Source organism: Ovis canadensis, chromosome 25 (genome assembly GCF_042477335.2).
Source record: "Ovis canadensis isolate MfBH-ARS-UI-01 breed Bighorn chromosome 25, ARS-UI_OviCan_v2, whole genome shotgun sequence".
In the NCBI taxonomy this organism is placed as follows: Eukaryota; Metazoa; Chordata; class Mammalia; order Artiodactyla; family Bovidae; genus Ovis; species Ovis canadensis.
In genome coordinates this window covers 46,991,761-47,010,381 of record NC_091269.1, presented here as the reverse complement: position 1 = coordinate 47,010,381, position 18,621 = coordinate 46,991,761, and the positions used below count along the sequence as shown (strand labels likewise).

Sequence of the window (18,621 nt, the reverse complement as noted above, 5' to 3'; positions counted from 1 at the left end):
CAAAATTGAAAGGGTGTTATTAAGTGTGCCTTTATTTTGCATGAAAATAAAAAGAATTATACGTAAAGCATTCCTGTAATCTGGCTCATTGAATATTTTATACTAAGTAAAACAAGTTTTTTTGGCGTAAATATTTGTGTAAATACTGAGTTGACTTTCTAAAAGCCCATTGCAGATTAAATAGAAGAAAGTGATATGAATGTTATAGTCTATACACAGTAACTCCAAGTCTAGATTTCTTTCCTTTTTGGTTGGAAAGCAGAAAATGTGATATGTAAAGCCTTACTTTATGTTTTATTGTAACCACAGCCCTCCAAGGGTCATTGTTGTATTAAGATAGGAAGCAACAGATCTGATGTTTTCCTTAGTCATGATTGACAGTATCTTTTTGGTGTTGTAGTTAGTCAGTTTTTTAAGGCAAAAAAAACAGTAAAGTTTTAATTTTAATTTTTCAATAAATTTAAATTAGATTGACTTCTCGTAATTTCATTTCACTTAGTCTCATAATAAATGCTTAAATAAATAAATAAAAAGAATTTTTTTCTGTAGACAAATAATTTCTACTTGTATACATGTTCTATTTATATGTTATTGTGTTGTCTGCTACCACCACTGGTGTATGTGAGATATACAAGTATGTTTTGAAATTATAACTTCAAATTTTCATTTTGAACAAGGTTTCTTTTTTTATTTAAAAAAATGTTCTTTGATTATCTTTATATTTCTTGCCTTTCATTTTTCTTATTATGTTGTAAGCATTAGGAAAATTAGCTGAAAAGAATTTCATTAAAACAAATTAAGATCTTAAACATTCAATAAATCTAGTAATAGAAAAGGATGAATTTCAATAGCTTGAAAATTGTTGTACACTTCTTCCTGTTTGTTCAGAAAAGGGAAAAAAAACCCAGAAGGGTCTTATACTTAAATAAATCTAAACTACAATCATTTCTCAGTTATCCTTGAGTATATTACTTTTATGTTGTATCCACAACAAACCTTTCAGATTTCGTAACTAGCACCTGCTAATTACATGCTTTGTTGATAGCTCAGCACTTCTGTTTATTCGTAATTTGCATGCAGCCTGAAGCTCAGTCTTCCAACTTTGAAATCACCCCCAACTGCAGGGAAGGATTGAAAGACGGCTTTACTGAGAGACTGTCTATTCCTGGCATAGAGTGAGTTACTGGATAGTGCTGAGTTTAAGGGGTCCAAGTTGGGAGACTAGATAGCTCCACAGCTCTGCCAGCAATGGATCTCGATAGTGTGGTTTAAGTATTTGATTGAAGTGATTTCTCTGGCATGAGTAGACCCATTTTGAAACAACAAAACTCATACAGAAGTAGCATCGCCTGTGTGATTTTTAAAAATTTATGTAGCATTTAAAATTTTTAATAGACATGATGACCCCTTATGTGAATAATGGAGAGCTAAGTATTGCAAGAAGAAAGTTTTAAAATTCTGAGACCTCTTTCCTGTTGTCAGAAAATTGAAATTGTCTTATCAATAACATTACAGTTCATTTATAGTATTTTTTAAGTGTTTTACAAACTGCCTATCGGAGTAGGATTTATTAGTCATATTTTATGTTCATTTTCTTCTGGGAGTTTGATTGGGAGCTAGCCATTATAATGCTGCCTTCACTAGGAACTATATAAGAGAATATGTGGCCATCTATGTTATAGTAAGGTCATTTCCTCTTGATCACTTATTCTGTGTAGTACTGAGGAACACAGTTTGAAATAGCATTGTACTCAAAACTTACTAAGGCCATGTCAAGATGCCCTGTAAAATTGAAAAAAATTGAGGTAAATTAGTGCTTTTCAGATAGAAATTTGCAATTATCAGATCTCTTTCTTTCCAGCTTAATGTGTAAGCTTCAAATGATCTTTGAATTCTAAGCATTCAAGCTTGACATGGTGTGCAGTTTTGAGTGTGATGTATATTTTGTGTTCTGAGAAGGATTTAGAAGCATTTAGAGGCCTTGAGAAAGAGCAGATAATATAAATTGACCTAGAAAACGCTTTTACATATAAAATTAAAAGCCCACAAAAGTATATTGCCAAATTTTATAATTTGAAAAAATTTTAACAGCCTTTTTAAAGTATTGATATACCCAAATAGATCCCAATTCTTATAGTAATATCAGTTTTTAAATTTATTACTGTATATAAAACAAATTATGAAATATTTCATGTAAAGTCATTTCTGTTACCACAAGCTCTTTTAAACATACATTCTGGTAGGCATCTTATTTTCCCAATTAATTTGTAAATTATAAAGAAAATAGTCCATGTTTTGAAGAATAGGAATTGCAGGGATGATCCAGTAGAGGTGGGTCACTTATACCAGTTTTCCGTGTGGACAAATTACAAGAGTACTTTACAAGCATACAGGGCTAGATTTTTAAGTGGTGATTTGTACAGTGGGTATACAGTAAGTATATCTGCTTTAATTTGTAATATGATTTAACATTTAAGAAAAATTAATTCTTCCTTTACTCAGTGTTCATGTTTCTTTTGGGGGGTCCCCAACTTACTATCTGATTGAGATCTACAAACTTATCTAATTTAACCTTCTTTAATTCCTTAGATTTATCAGTGTCCTTTCATATTAATAACCGCTTTGGATGAAATTTATCATTTTTAAATCATGTATACTGCTAAAAGTTCATTTTAGGAATAATTTTTCTAATTGACCTTCTTGTAGAAGAAGCAAAATAGAAGGGATGGACATTATTGTTATAAATATTCTGAGTTTGTATATTTTGGGTAAAGTGAAGAATTAAGACTTGACAATATAATCAGACAATATTGTCTTCTGCAGTTTTTGGTCCTGGTCTTCAATGTGAGCGCTTCATACAGTTTAAACCCAGAATTGAGCCCAAAGAATCTTTGACTACAAAAAATATATGACTAAATATGTTGAAATTTTCTAAATAGGCCGGAGATAGGCTATATCAGGAATGCATTTTTCATTTATATGACTTATATGTATGTCCATATCATGAAATGATTAGGATTTAATTGCCTATGAGACCTCAGTTCTATCTCTTGATTCCTCTCTAGTTGGTAGATGGGCTTGAGAAGATAGATGCTCATTAGCCTTTTTATCTTCACTTAAGAATGCAGACTCTTATTATCTGAGGCAGATTTGGATTCATGATACACTGAACATATATGGATTTTTTTAAGGCTATACATGTTAATATCTTTAGATATTTGGAACACCAATGTTAGAATAGAAAGGAAGATCTTAGTAGATGAGCGGAGTCCTTTTAGATTACCCACAAAGGATAAGACTACAAAACTGTTCTAGTTAGTTTAACTTACCAAGTTTACTGCCCACAGATTTTATTTCATTGTCCTCTGAACATAGCAACTTCTGCAGCTTATGCTTCTCTCTATGAATTAGAAGTGACAGTAAAAGCATTGCTAGACTCCTTCTAGTTTATGTCTTAGGGAACCAACTGGTGATAAGTATTATTTCAGTTAGACATGAAAGAAAAGAATTTCCTTCTGTTTGCTCTGCTACAATTCTACCATCATGGTTTCACCCTAGAGAATTTCATAATTTCATCCTAGAGATTTCCTTGTGATTGTTATGGATGTGATATAATAAACATATTGAAAAATTCTAAGGCCATCAGAATACTGAAGTCAAGATGGATAATTTTAATACTAGCATTTGCATGGATGCTGAGGTGTCTGTGTTTATAATAGGTCTCTGTGTTCTGTGCATTGAGCGATGGTGTCTTAGTGCTGTGTGTAAACTGTGCTGTGTCAGGAATTGGGGGATTGGATGGGGTTCTCTAATATGGGTACTATATATGTTAAATTGTAAATGATGATGTAGTATGGGGTACTGTTATATTTTTTAAGTGATCATTGCCTTTTCTGCTGTACAATATGACCCTTCTCATCTCTCTCATTCATTTTGCATGCCTCTGCTCACTTCTGTACAGCCACAGTTGAGGCTATTGAGGCTGAAAAAGGTACGATCAGAGTCCTTGCGCTGGGCAGAGATCTGTGGTGTGTGGGTGGGCATCAGAGAATGTCCTATGGGTGTGTCTTCTAGCTTGCACAGCCCAAGATGAATCAGACTCACTGACTCATCAAGTTTAACAGTCATATCTTCTTCTTCTTTTTTTTTTTTTGAATCACAAGGACTGATTTCCATAGTGACAATTTGGTTTTTTCCCTTTTCTAGTATAGTAATGAGACCAGCATTTAATGTTCCAGAATTCTTTAGAGTACAGCATGTTATGCTATAATATTATAGCATTTATAGTTGCAAATAAAGACCTGTTCCATATTTTGCATGATTCTTTGCAACTCAGATTTTATATTCTTGAGTGAAATCCTCTCTAGATAGAGGTTTGGTATTCTCATGATAAAAAAATGATAAAGTCATTTTCAGTAATTCCCTTGAGAGTCCAGGAGCTGTCACTATGATTTTGTGCTGCAGTTTGGGCTGTTGTTTGCTGGTAATAGTATATTCATGTGTATCATGTATTAACTTGGTATTACACATCGCTGAAAGCTTTGCTGCCCCAACCATTTATTTGGTTCACATGCACAGACTTTTGAGTCTCAGGGATTGCATATTAAAGCAACTAGATCATAATCAATAGTATGGAAATCTTTTCTATGCACATTTTAATAATAGAGGATACATCACTCCAGATGAAGTGAATAAGAAACCATACCAGTTGAAGGAGAATTGCTGTCTGTTTTGATTTAGGTTTCCAAAAAATAGGCAATGAATAACTAGTGAATTAAGGAAAGCATCTCCTAAATATGGAACTCTAAATACTTTTTATTACCTACAAACACAGATCTACCTCCTGGAGGCATTTCCCACCTTTTTCATTTCATATTGGTGGCGATGGAGTGATGATACCTTGTCCTCCAAGGTAGTTCTAATTGCTAAATTTTAGCTTTATTTCTTTTCTCCTCCCGTGTTCTTGGTACAGATTTGTATGTTAAGGATTAACTTTGTTTAGCCTCCTCACTTGCCCCTACTCTTGTTGCTGTCTTACTGTGATAGCCACTGTTGATTTTAGAGCCTGAGGTAGGAGATAATTGATGAAGTAGGAGTCAGGTTGAGACCCTGAGACCTTTGCCTGGAGATCTCAGGGTCAGGAGAGGGCTATTTTTGTGTCTTGTTTTTTTAAGGCTATGCTAACACTTGTCATCTATGAAGCTATCATGTTTATATTTAGGTTTAAATGTTTCATATTTTAAGGGGAAATCTGGAATGGGGATAGGCTTCAGTTACAGTACAGTTTAAATGTTGCTATGTACAACTAATTTCTTTCTTCTTAAAAATCATTAATTATGTTTTTGAAATCTCAGAAATGTTTTTCAATTACTGACTTATCAAATTTGCATTTTGTTAAGCAATACGAGGATTCTCTCCACCACATAGAATCTGCAGTTTTGAAGAGGCAAAGGGTTTGGATAGGATCAATGAGAGAATGCCACCCCGGAAAGATGCTGTACAGCAAGATGGTTTCAATTCTCTGAACACCGCACATACCACTGAGAACCACGGGACTGGCAACCATGGTGCCCAGTGACCCACGGCTTCCCAGGGACTCTCACATCTCGGGCCCCAAACGGACAGATCACCCGAGGAACTGGAGGGGTCGGCCAAGCTGACTGTAAATGTCACAGTCCCTCTGGAGAAACCATTGTGCTTTTGAGACCCCAGCCCCCTTCCTGGATGGAGGCTTGAGGGCCCTGGGACATGTGCTAACTGATAAGATTGGGTCATCGCTGCCAAGGTGGAGAGCAGTGAGCAAGGGGCTTGGGGCAATTTCCAGTGGAGGGCAACTACACCTCCATTTATGCTTGTGGTTCACACATTTAAGTTTACAAATGAGATTTCTTTTTCCCCTCAGTAGAATTAGATTTTGTTTTTCAACCATAACTTCAAATACAATCCTAAGAGCTAATGTGGACTTTTTTTTTTTTTTTTCCATGAAATGTCTTTAAAGGATGAATTAGCATGGTCTTAAAATACATTTCCGAGGTTACTAAGCTGTATTTTGAATTATGGGCAAAATGCTGAGAAACCCAGTTGGCGTTTAAACAAAATGCTGACCTCAGGTCTATAGTTCTTAAATGTGGCTAATTCTGTAATATAGTCTTGATATTTTTCAATTATGAATGAAACCTATTTCTAGGCAGACTCTCTTACTTGAACACAAATCCAAAAACTAATTTAGAATCTTTCTTGCCCAGATCTTTTGAGATTTAAACCCCACAGATTTAAGAAGAAAATCTCTAAATTGCAGAATTATGAAGAATTACAGAATTACTCATTTAAGGTACTTTAAAAAGAAGTTTGTACATTGTCAAAGTAATTTTAATTCAAAACATGTCTGTAAAACTTGACGTATTTTGTGTATGCATGTTTTAATTTTGCAGATATTTAATATATAGACCTATGATGTACAGGTATGACATATATAGGTTACCTAGATGTTATGAGAAATTTTAGTTTATTGTGAGTACTCAAGTTGCTTATACAGCCACCAGGGTGATTTACTGCTGGCTTTCTATTATTTTATGTTTTGATGCAAAGGAAATTTTAAAATGTTCTGGAAGTGTTTTGATTAAGCAGTGCAGCATAGAAGCAATGGTTCTGTTCAGTCATTCAGATGTTAGTGGAAGCATAAGAGTCAAGACTGCATGTTGAACATTTTCTTTTGATAGTTACAGAACTGCTTGGTTAAACTAAATGGAACCATGTGCTAGTTTTACACAATTACTGACCTGTATTGACTGCCACTGCGGTTTGGCATTTGCCTTTACTTTGGTGGCTTGCTTCCCTCATGCCCTGGAATACAACTCAGAGCTCCAGGCAGCGGAACCATCTATTGTTTGTTTGCCAGAAAGTGCACCCTGTACGGTCTCCTGTCTAAGTTGGAAATATTATGCATGTGCAGGACTATTCGAGTATTTTATAAACAGTAGCACACAATAAATTCCATGCATGGGCCGCTGCTCCTATCTCTGTGTTGGGTTTTATTTGGAAGATGTAGTCTGATTTGACCTTCTCCTGCAAATCAGAAAATCCAGTTAATAGAATTGGGATATATCCTTAAGAGAAAACTATCTCCTGGATAGTTAATGCTAATTTGATGAATTAAATTCTTGTCTTCATAAATTTTGCTCTTTTTTTAAAAAAAGTTTGATTACACTTGTTTTATATGAGTACTAGTAACTGAGCACTAGGAGACTCTGGATGCCTATTTTAGGCCTAAGTCTATTATTTAAAATCAGTGTTTCAGTTGACTTTTAATTGAAAGAAAATGTTGTTGTCTATAATTTTGTTACATTAGCATTTGGAATATATTAGATTTTTTAATAATAAGAAAAAAACGATACTGCCATTATACTCCTTTCTTCTTTGTCATAATCAAACTAAGTATAGAACTTTGCTAATTGAGGGAAATTTGCATTTTGTTCAACATTTCATAATATAACTGTATAGGAAGTTTAATTACAGTTTTCACCCATTATGAAACATTAAATTGAAATATTTATACTTGCCTAATTTTTGGTAGCAAAGAGAGCTCAAATTGTTAATCATTACAGCTTCTTGCTGTAATAGCATTTCTAAACTAAGAGCTTAACTGATATATCAAGTAGTATTAACTTCTTTAGTCCTTAGGTCCATCACTAGGGTTATGTATTATTTATGGAAGCCTAGGTAAACATGAAGCATCATTAGTGAAGCAGAAGAATTAGGGTTAATGGTAAAAATTAAAAAGAAGAAAATAAGAGGAAGGAATGGAATTCAGAAAAAGTGGTATACATGAAGAGTGGTAGAATACTATCACCCAGTGTCTCAGATCTTTTCCTGTTTGTTGAATAGGAAGCTCTTTCTAGTCTGCCTCTTAACTAGTTTCACAATGAACTATAGAAGTATTTTTAAAGTTTTTTTTAAAACATAACTGATGATGAATGCAAGTTGTGAAAAGTTCAGATCTTCCTAAATTGTACATTTAAATGTCTACCAGAATAGTAGTAATGTTGGTAAAATTACTATTCAATATCAAATTTTTCCTACATATCATCTCCTTTTACATTCAAAGATGACATTCTGAGTCAGAAAAGATGATCTGACTTCTTTGACCTTTTGCAGTTTAGCCATTAACAAACCTCAAAACCTTTAAATGCTTTACCAGTTAAATTCGAAATTGGCCTGAAACTTTTGCTTAAAATGAATTATCCTTATTTTATTCAGGATTTTTGCTTATTGCAACTGATTTTCCTTTTCCACAGCTATTCTACATAATGTTATGTAATGGTTTTTTTTTTTTTTTTTGCATCCTTAACACTTTTCTTCCACCTTCCCTGCTTGTAGTTTGTGCTTCTGCAGTTTGAGGTTTCCTTGGAATCTACTCTCTGCATCTGTTCATATGTAGATTTATTTGCCACGGTCCAGGACCTCACTGCAAGTGGTTCTGTTCCCTAGTTTGATGTTCACAGAAGCAGGTAAGTGACATGGCTGGGGCCAGATGTGAGCAAAGTCAGGTCTTAGAGTCATACAGAACCATGCACTAGCAACTTGTGATAGGTTCTGGTGCTTAATAGCTCTAACTGACAAGGAGCTAGGAATGTGGAATTAAAAGTTCTCTGAATCAGCATCCATTACAGGAAGGAATGAGGTATTTGATTGTTTTCTATTTTTTTTTCTGTTCCTAGAAATAGTGTTTTTAGTCATTAATATATTGCTCTTGCTTACAGTAATATCCCAGAAAATTTTATTCCTTTTTTTTTTTTTTTGCCACATCGTGTCGGTCCAACCCACATCCCCTGCAATGGCAGCTCAGAGTCTTAACCACTGGACCATGAGGAAAGTCACTATTCCTCTTTTAAAATCAACAGGTGAAATACACTGATGACATCTCCTCAGAAAGTACCTTGCTCTCTTTTCAGGAAAATTGAATTTTACAAATTAATTCTGGATGTTTCTCCTACAACTGATTTCCCTTTGTTTACCATTGAATGACTATTTCTATTCTTCTTTTCTGGGCATTGTATTTGTACTTAAGTTGTCAAGTTAAGTTAGAGCAGTGTTTGTTATGCTAAAAAGGACTCAGGGCTTGGGAGAACCCATCCTAGGTCTAGATTGACATCTTAGAACTGTAGGAGTTCCTGTTTCTCTGTGCTAATGTGTATCAAATACTGACTTCTGAACTAACCCCCGGGGCTTATTCTTGATGTTGTGGACTGGGAGGAGAAATGTTGCCTTAGTGAGAGAGGTCCAGGAAGCAGTAGGCTTCAGCTTTCCTCAGCCTTCTTGGCCTTTGGTGAGCTTGGGAGTGTTGACAGAGTTCTGAGCCTTCTTGGCAGAGCAGGAAGGTCAGAAAGAGAGTAGTCCATGGGCAGGGGGCCAGGCCCTTGCTTGCCTCGTTAGGGAGAATTCAGTGTTGTCTGTCTGGTTGGCAGGGCACACCTAATCACAGAGACCCAGCATTTCAGCAGTTTGCAAATGAAAGTGATATGAAGGGACAGCTGCAAATCAGCCACAACCTAGATCTGAGGAGATCAAGCATTTACTTCACTTGGAAGAAAGAGAGAAGGAAGGAAGCTGAGGGCTTAGCAGGGTAAGTTACTTTTCCATCAACTCCTCTGCTTGCTTAGTTTATAGTTAAGTAAAGAATTTATCACCCAAGGGAGTGTTAATCACTGATTAGGCAGCTAAATGTGGTAGTAATAGCAATATTCCTAATGCATTTCTCCTTTTTCTCTTTCCCAACCCCTTTTGAGGATCCTCAGTGACTAGCTTCACTTATCCTTCTCTTCCTTACCTCCCTAAAGACACTTTTTGTTTGTTGGTGAATTAGAGAAAATTAGATAAGCCTCACTGGTCTGGAGATGGTGAAAAGATGAGTATGATTTGGTGAAATTTGAGTCTGTTGGTGGTAAGGAGCAGGGAAGATGGGAAACCTAGGTGTGGGAATAGGCTAGGTAATATTTTAGGAAATTATAGATGAGAAATAAGTTTTTGTAGGCCATCGAATTCATGTCTCCTCTCTAGTGCTTGGTGTTGGTGTTCTCTCTATATACTGAAAATAAATTAGAGCCCAAGTCACTGCTTTTGTTTCTCTCAGGTCAGCCCCCACCTCCACCCCCAAACTTGAAGGATCCTGTATCTCATTGCAGGAAAGTTAAGACCAGGGGATCTGGGTATACAAACTCAGACATGAGCCTGTTGATATATACAGATGCAAATGCAAAGATCTGGCTCCTCATTCCCACCTTCTTACCTTCCTGCCAGAAAATTAGTCCATTTGTATTACGAACCCACTCCAGACACAGAGGCAAGTATAACATCAAAGATTTCACCAACATCATACCTCCCCAAACTGTGTGATCCCTTGACTTCTAGCGGGTCCAAACAGTCTTCATTTGGACTTAATCCTCCATTGGAGGAAGGACCTCTCTTTGGAAAGGCAGATAAGCACTTTCTGGTCTTAATTGGCTTCTATTGCAGAATAAAGGCCTTTGGTAGAATATCAGAAAGATTCTTACTACTTTTGGAATTAAGACTTGATTTCTCTCAAAAATACTTTTCCTCCATATCTATAAAGAAGATTCCATTCTTTCAAAGTTTAAGAAGGTGGTGTCTTGCCAGAGGGAACTAAGTAGAGAGAGCATATATACTTATTCTAGAATTGCAGTGATTCTGGGATTCAGAAGAATCCCAGTGAAGCAAATGCTTGGTGATTAAAATTGGAGGGAAAAGCCAGGTCAGTTTTTGGAAGTGGGGTCCTAAGGCGTGAGGGCAATTCCATCCACCCTTTAGTAAAGAGAGATGACTCTTGAACCCTAAAATAATGTACTATCTTTAGGTCTAACTTTTTCTTTATTGGTGGGAATATAGAAGATATGATATGCAGATGAGCTTAGTTATTTCTGTTTTGTGGACTTTGAAACTGTTCCTTCATTTATGCAATGAGGGGAAAGAATACAAGGGTAGAATGAAAGGATGAAGAGAAAGAAAGTACAAAGGAAATCAAATTAGTTCTTCTATTAGCCTGGGAACAGTGGTTTACAAGAGTCATGTTGTAAAGTGATGTGTGTTAGCTGGATGATTTGGGGAGAGTTTTTGTTTGATTGTTCTGCCACCTACATCTCAGCTGAATGAGCATTCTCCCCAATAGAACAGGTCCAGAAGGATTCAGTGTTAGACCATTTTTGGAGCAGAACACAATTCTTGATTTGAACTTTAATAGTTAACTCATTCATAGTAAAACCAGCCACTGTCAGCATCGTCATATCCTGTCATTTCCCTGTATCTACAGGCATTTTTATCTGGGGAGCAAAACAACTTTTTAGCTTCAAAAGCTCTTATAGATACCTTTCTTTTTTTTTTTTTAATTGAGGTAAAGTTCACATAACAAAATTAATCCTTTTAAAATGAGCAATTAAATGACATTTAGTACATTCACATTATTGTGCAACCATCACCTCTATCTAGTTCTAAAACATTTTCGTCATTTCCCCCCAGAACACCCATAGCTGTTAAGTTATTCCTCATTCCTCATTCCTCCTTTCACCCAGCCCTTGGCAACCATGGATCTGCTTTCTGTCTTTGGATTTACCTATTCTTGCTACTTCATAAAAGTGGAATCATATAATGTGTTGTTTTATATGTGGCTTCTTTCACTTAGCATAATTTATCCACATTGTGGCATGTATCAGTATCCATTTCTTTTAATGGCTGAATTTATACGTATGTATGTATGTGTGTGTATTATATGTCTCCCAGTTTGTTTATTCATTCATCTCTTGGTGACCTTTAGTTTGTTTCTACCTTTTGACTATTGTGAATAGTGCTGCTATGGACATTTGTGTATAGGCATTTGTTTGTGTGCATGTATTCAGTTATTTTGAGTATATACCTAGGAGTGAAATTGCTGAGTCATATGGTAATTCTATATTTAACTTTTTGCAGAGCTGCCATGCTGTTTTGCAAAGCAGCTGCACCATTTTGTCCTACGATCAGTGCAGGAAGGTTCTAGATTTTCCATATCCTCACCAGCACTTTTGTTAATTTCTAGTATTTTGATAATAGCCATCCTAGTGGGAGTGAAGTGTTGTCTCACAGTTTTGATTAGCCTTTGATTAGTGATGTTTAGCATCATATGCTTATTGGCAATTTGTATATTTTCTTTGGAGAACTATTCAAGACTTTTGCCCAGTTTTAACTGAGCCGTTTGTTGAGTTTTAGAAGTTCTTCACATATTCAGGATGTTAATCTCTCATCAGATACGTGATTTACAAATATTCTTTCCCATTCTGTGGGTTGTCATTTCACTCTGTCCTTTGATGCACAAAAGTTTTAAAATTTTGATGCAGTCCAAGTTATCTTTTTTATTTTATTGCTTGTGCTTTTTGTGTCATGTTCAAGAACTTGCCAAATCCAGTATCATGAAACTTTTCTCCTGTGTTCTTCTAAGATTTTGTAGTTTTATCTCTTATAGTTAGGTCTTTACACTTAATTAAACTCAAACCATTCTAGTTCCTCAGTTCCCAGAATTTTCCCATCTACATTTGTTATGCTCATACTCTCCTTTGTGTTTAGAACTCCTCTTTCCCTGTATTTGTATATTCGAAACGTCGCCATACTTAATGGTCTATTCCAGCTGCTACCTGCTTTATAGAATCTGCCTGAGGCTTACCAGCTGAAGAGACTCTCTTCTGATCTCCCATTAGTGCTTTTAGTTTCGTTTTTCTTGTAAGATTTATACATTGCCTTTTGTTATAGTTTACATCTAACCCTTCTATAAGACATTTAAATGTTCAGTATATTTTTTTCACATTTATTTCTGTTATAGTATTTTGTGAATGATTTTATCTGTTTATCAATAAGTATTTATTGAATGAACGGGTGTTTTAATTTTTTCCGATACAGTCTCATGATTTCATTTCCTCAATCCTTGTAAAAGGAATAGAAGAAGACAGGCCAGGAAAGGAGGATTTCACAGAGTTCTCACTAGGTAGTTGGTCAGTGTGGGCTTGGTTGTACTTCAGAACTCATCTCTTTAGGAGATTTTCCTAATACTACGTATAACTTGCTCCAGCTATGTAACTCAGCATTGTAAGTGCTAGTGCTCATTTTATATCCATTTGATTTCTACTTTTGGGTTTATTGCTTATAAATGTGATGATAGGTCTTTTAAAATGAATGTTTTCCTTCTCCAACTAGATTAGATTGATTATTTCTCCAATTACATGGTAGTTTTGGACAACCAAAACCTTTCTTGCTTTTTCCTCTATTTTAAGTTGATTTTTAGGAACACACTAATAGCATATGAATATATTCTTTGTATAAGAAGTCACACATTGCAAATAAGTCTAAAGTTCATTGACCTAGTTCCCATTGCAGGGCCTTTGCCCCTTCTCAGAGGAAAAATAACTGTTACCAGTTTTATATGAGCCATCCCAGACTTTTTCTAAGCATCTATATTATATATAGAACTTCATGTATAACACATATATGCATAATTATATTCACATAGAATAAATTCTCTGTTTTTTTACAACTGCATGTGGTGATCAGTAATCAGTAGATATGAAATAAATCTTACTGTTACTTGGGCCTGAGAGACTAGAATGACAAGTAAAAGGTCAAACATGAAAACATATCATGTGTGTCCAACTTATAAACTTTCATTCCATATCTGTTCTACATGTAGTCCCCAGGTATTATTGGACAAGCCATGGCTCCACGGTCCCGACGACGAAGGCACAAGAAATCCCCCTCATCAGTGGCTCCTGTGGTTGAGACCCCACCTACAGTTGTGGCTCCTGTGCCTCTGAACCTCGCTAAACCTGGCCCTAGCATTGATACACTTGGCTTCTTCTTTTTGGAGAATAATGTTCCTGGCCTATCCCAGCTGATCCTTCAAAAACTGAACATGAAAAGCTATGAAGAATACAAGTGAGTGACTAGCTCTGTGCAAGAGTGATATATTGTCTCTGGCAGAAGGTGGAGAGGAATTGTAGCTTGGAAAACATGGGGTATTTGTAATGAGGGATTTTCTCATCCCAAATTGAGCTGGTTTTATTACTATAAAAGAAACATAATTTGCTTAAATGAGAAATGATGGGAGTAGGAGAGGTGAAAATGTATAGAAGTCAGGGTAGGTATCATCAGAACTTCTGGAGATATTTTTCCTGTTGCCATTCCTTCTCCATACTGTACTCTGCAGGTTGGTGCTAGACGGGGGTACTCCAGTGTCAGGCTTTGGATATCGATGCCTTGAAGAAATGTTCCAGAAGATGGAAGAGACATTCCGATTCTGTGCTTACTGTAAAGCACTCCCTAGTGGCCTTTCAGACTCCAAGGTCCTCCGGCACTGCAAAAGGTGATTAGTCAGGAGCTGGTTGGGGAGACTTCTGGAATGATCCTGTTCTAAGACTTCATTGCAGAAAGAAAAGTCTGAGACTTATAAGACCTTTCTACATTTCAGACCTTCATAACTTCAGGTTCATTCCTCATTTTGTCTGATCTAGGCCACAGAGAAATTAGAAAAGAGTTGCTTATAAGGTTCATGTTTATTTTCGTATGGGGAGATTAGACAGAGAGGAGAATATAATCCTTTCTACCTCTCTTCTGTTGAGTACTTAAGTATTAAGACCATATATGTTCTGAAGAAGTTGGGGCTATGCCTGTGATAACAGGGCAGCTACAAACTCCTGGTGGGCTTTCTTCGCCCCCCCCCCCCCCCGCCCCATAAGAGATGTAAAAAGTTAGTTCTAGATAGAGGCTGAAGTGTCACTCTGATCCAAGAGAAAAATCGCATTCCCACACTCTCCTTCCTCCTCTGCCAAACGTAGTCCCCTAATTTGGTGCAGCAGCTGTCGTTCCTATCCCTACCTTCCTCATCCAGTGATCTTTCTTCCTAGGTGCGGAAATATCAGTTCCCTTCCCCAGGCGTCCCCTATTCACCTATGAGGTATAGGAACATCTATTTCTGGGGCTCATTCTCTCAGGTGCAGAAATGTCTATTACTGTGATCCAGAGTGCCAGAGGTCAGACTGGCCAACACACAGGAAGGTTTGTCAAGAACTGCGTCTTGTAGCTGTGGACCGTCTCATGGAATGGCTTCTGGTCACAGGTAGAGTGACGGTATTGGGAACTCGGCCATAATGGTCATATGAAAGCATGTTGTTTAAAAAAAAAAAAAGAGGAACCGAAGGGGACAGGGGAGTGGGGTAGCAGTTGTGGTGACAGGTTGGGAGAATGAACATGGAGGGAATATTGAAGGCAGAAAAAGATTAGATCACTTCTTATTCCTTCTTTCCCGCAGGTGATTTTGTCCTGCCCTCAGGACCTTGGTCATGGCTGACTGAAGTTGTACAGGGTTGGGACACCTGGTTTTCTATGCGACGTTTACAGCTAGATGATACACTGGATGCTGTGCTTGAAAGTCAGGCCATGACTACCCTGTGGGCTAGTGTAAGACGGCCAAGACCAGACCCAGATGTCCTGAAGGGCTCTTTGAAGCGGTTGCTGACAGATGTCTTGTCACGGCCCTTGACACTGGGCTTTGGGCTTCGGGCCTTGGGAATAAATGTTGGGAAAGTTGGGGGAAGCACAGTGCACGTGGTTGGTGCTTCTCATGCAGAGACATTCCTCACTCGCCCTGGGGACTATGATGAGCTTGGCTACATGTTTCCTGGACACCTTGGCTTCCATATAATCATGGTGGGTGTAGATGTGGCTGCTGGCTTTTCACAGAGCACCTCAGCTTCACTCCTGGAACCTGGCACAGTTCAGATTAGTGGCCATCGGGGCCTCTATCATGACTTCTGGGAGGAGCAGATAGAGACTGGGCAGATAGCCCATCCAGATTTGGTGGTGGCATTCCATCCAGGTAAGAGCCATTGGTTTGGGGGAATAAGGGGCCAGTCCTCTGGGAGTTTTCCATCCTGGCCCTGTACTTTTAGAGCCCTCTTCATTGGATCAGGTTAAGCATAATGAAGACCCTGTTTGATCATTATGTGCTTTATTTCGGTTCATAATTTTCTGTTGAAGAATCTAGGGTAGGTGATGGTGATAGATGAGCATTGGAGGTGAGCTAGGTGAGGGGTGGACACAGTTATAGAACTGTGTTGTTTGGGGTCTATCTTTGCGTTTCCCCTTTCTATTCCCGTCTTATTTTGTTCCATAGGTTTCCATGCTTCCCCGGACTTGATGGAGGCTTGGCTGCCCACCCTCTTGCTACTTCGTGATTATGAGATCCCTACAATGATTACTGTTTACAGGTTTTGACTTCCTTTCTTTGTGGTACCTCCCTGATTCACTCACACCTCTATAGATAAGCTCATTTCTCTCCCCCTTGCTTATCTTCTGCCTTCTGGTCAGGATTTTCTTCCTTCACATACTTGGCTTTCTTATCCCTTCAAAGTGCTATGCTAATTAATTGAGCAGGTAGTATAGACATTCGGGAGTGGGGTGGCCATTGCCTTAGTCCGGCCTTAGGTAATTTTGGGGGTTAATGAGCAGTTCTTCTATCTTTTTCATAATCAGCAGAGCAATTTTTTTTTCTTTGTCTTCCATAGCCATCAGGAGTTGGCAGCCTCGTTGCAGATTTTGGTGGACCTGGATACACACATCACAGCCTATGGAGCTAACCCTTTTGCGTCCCTTAAACCTGAACAGGTCTACTCCAACCCCAACAAGCAGCCAGTTTACTGCAGTGCCTACTATATCATGTTTCTTGGAAGTTCCTGCCAGCTGGATAAGAGGCAATTGGAAGAGAAAGTAAATGGCAGGGTATAAATAGCTGAGCCAGATCATGACTGGATGTCTAGAAAATGTAGAGGCTGTGATGAAATACCTGCTGATGCCAGATTGTTGCCAACTTTCAAATCTACTATATCGTAAACCTAATTCACTTGTCTGGGTAGATTCTAAGCTGAATGGGAGCTCCTGTATGATGTGACTCATTTCTAAGAGGTTAGCCACATGTTGCTTCTAGAGACAAGATTCTAGATTTAGTGTCTGGCAAAAGGCCCTCATATTCAACTTTATAAAGTTCTTAACAGTTTCCTTCGTAAGAAAGTTATACCTTTTGATTTGAACCACATGGCACCAAGGAGAAGAATGGCACTTTGCTCTTTTGAAAAAGACTTTCTTATATAGCAGTTTCGGCTAAAAAAATGCAGATGTCTTAATAACTTGAAGTGGTGGAAGAAAGAACAATTCAGAGAAGTGGTTGGGAGCATGGGGGAGGTTGTGAGGATTGGCAAACTGTTGTACTTCCTGGCTTTTTCAAGATATATTTCTCATTTCCCTGTTTCTTTTGAGGACTTCTAACTTCAGAATCCCAGGGACAGAGGAGACTAGTGGGCTACCGTCTATGGGGTGGCACAGTCAGACACAATTGAAGCGACTTAGCAGAAGCAGCAACTTTAGAGCAACTTTTTGCCCTTGTGTTGTATTTTAGATATCCCAGGGTGTATCTGTATATACTGCAGTTTGTTATCACTTGGTCTATACCACAATAAATTCAGTTTGGGGCTTCTTAAATCACTTGTCTTATGTTATTTCCTAATCACTGGCAAGTGTTAACTTGTCTACATAGACCATCTCAAGATTGGAGTTTTCTCTCTTGCCAAAGGAGTGGTTAACATCAGCTCTCTTTTTAGGCCTGTCACTGTACTACACCCTGTCCATTGTCGTCCATTTCTTATCACACTCTCAGGATTAGGATATTCCCTAAGTATTCATTGGACTTCCCTGGTGGCTCAGACGGTAAAGCGTCTATCTGCACTGTGGGAGACCTGGGTTTGATCCCTGGGTTGGGAAGATCCGCTGGAGAAGGAAATGGCAATCCACTCCAGTACTATTGCCTGGAAAATTCCATGGACAGAGGAGCTTGGTAGGCTACAGTCCATGGGGTCGCAAAGAGTCGGACACGACTGAGCGACTTCACTTTCACTTTCACTTTAAGTATTCATTTCTACAACTTGTTAAGACCTCAACTGTTCCACTTGTATCCAGAATATTATATAGAACTCTTACAGCTCAATAATAAAAGGACAAAAACCTCAATTTAAAAATGGGAAAATGATCTGAATAGATGTTTCTCCAAAGATACACAGATGATCAGTAAGGACATGAAAAGATGCTTAACATCATTAGTCATCTGGAAATACAAATCAAAAGAAATTTGTATTTGTACAATAAAAAAAAGCACTTCTTTTGCAAGGATAACAACAATAAAAAGATTAGTGTTAATGAGGATGTAGAGAATTTGCAACCCTCATACACTACTTGTAGGGATGTAAAATTGTGCAGCTACTTTGGAAAACAGTCTGGGAGTTTCTCAAGAAGTTAAACATTGAGTTACCATTTGATCCAGCTATTCTGCACCTAGGTATGTACTCATGAGAAATGAAAACATTTGTGCACAAATGTTCATAGCAGCATTATTCATAATAGCCAAAAGGTAAAAATAACCCAAGTGTCCATGAACTTGTGAATAGATAAAATGTGGTATGAACTACAATGAAATATTTGGCCATGCTGGGAAGGGTTGAGGGCAGGAGAAGAGGGTGACAGAGGATGAGATGGTTGGATAGCATC

The 18,621-nt window shown here is 37.5% G+C and overlaps 3 protein-coding genes across 17 annotated transcripts in view; all 3 read left to right on the top strand.

The window, feature by feature from the left end:
• PPP3CB (protein phosphatase 3 catalytic subunit beta) overlaps positions 1–7,016 on the top strand; it is a 47,521-nt gene extending 40,505 nt beyond the window's left edge. For 5 of the 13 annotated variants that reach the window (XM_069572088.1, XM_069572092.1, XM_069572087.1 and 2 more), the window contains 2 exons: positions 3,962–3,991; positions 5,400–7,016. In XM_069572088.1, the coding sequence (XP_069428189.1) occupies positions 3,962–3,991; positions 5,400–5,578 (209 nt within the window). In that variant the 3' untranslated portion in view covers positions 5,579–7,016. Of the gene's footprint in view, positions 1–3,961; positions 3,992–4,834; positions 4,913–5,399 lie in introns of all 13 variants that reach the window. The other 8 variants (XM_069572097.1, XM_069572096.1, XM_069572094.1 and 5 more) reach the window with 2 other exon arrangements.
• A 1,796-nt stretch (positions 7,017–8,812) lies between these two features.
• Positions 8,813–17,562, top strand: MSS51 (MSS51 mitochondrial translational activator). Its single transcript, XM_069572103.1, has 8 exons — positions 8,813–8,900; positions 9,465–9,622; positions 13,721–13,965; positions 14,237–14,392; positions 15,021–15,145; positions 15,338–15,904; positions 16,202–16,295; positions 16,593–17,562. Exons 3-8 carry the CDS (start codon positions 13,745–13,747, stop codon positions 16,810–16,812), a joined length of 1,383 nt encoding a protein of 460 aa, XP_069428204.1. The 5' UTR covers positions 8,813–8,900; positions 9,465–9,622; positions 13,721–13,744; the 3' UTR covers positions 16,813–17,562.
• Positions 17,563–17,848: 286 nt separating this feature from the next.
• Positions 17,849–18,621, top strand: part of ANXA7 (annexin A7) — a 33,102-nt gene continuing 32,329 nt past the window's right edge. For 2 of the 3 annotated variants that reach the window (XM_069572101.1, XM_069572099.1), the window contains exon 1: positions 17,850–18,412. The gene's annotated coding sequence lies outside the window, so the exon portion shown is untranslated. Of the gene's footprint in view, positions 18,413–18,621 lie in introns of all 3 variants that reach the window. The other variant, XM_069572100.1, reaches the window with a different exon arrangement.

Bases quoted from the DNA above. Each gene is read 5' to 3' on its own strand.
- MSS51 (XM_069572103.1), top strand. From the start codon at position 13,745: ATGGCTCCACGGTCCCGACGACGAAGGCACAAGAAATCCCCCTCATCA. The intron at 13,966-14,236 runs GTGAGTGACTAG...TGTACTCTGCAG, and splicing joins AAAAGCTATGAAGAATACAA to GTTGGTGCTAGACGGGGGTA. The intron at 14,393-15,020 runs GTGATTAGTCAG...TCATTCTCTCAG, and splicing joins GTCCTCCGGCACTGCAAAAG to GTGCAGAAATGTCTATTACT.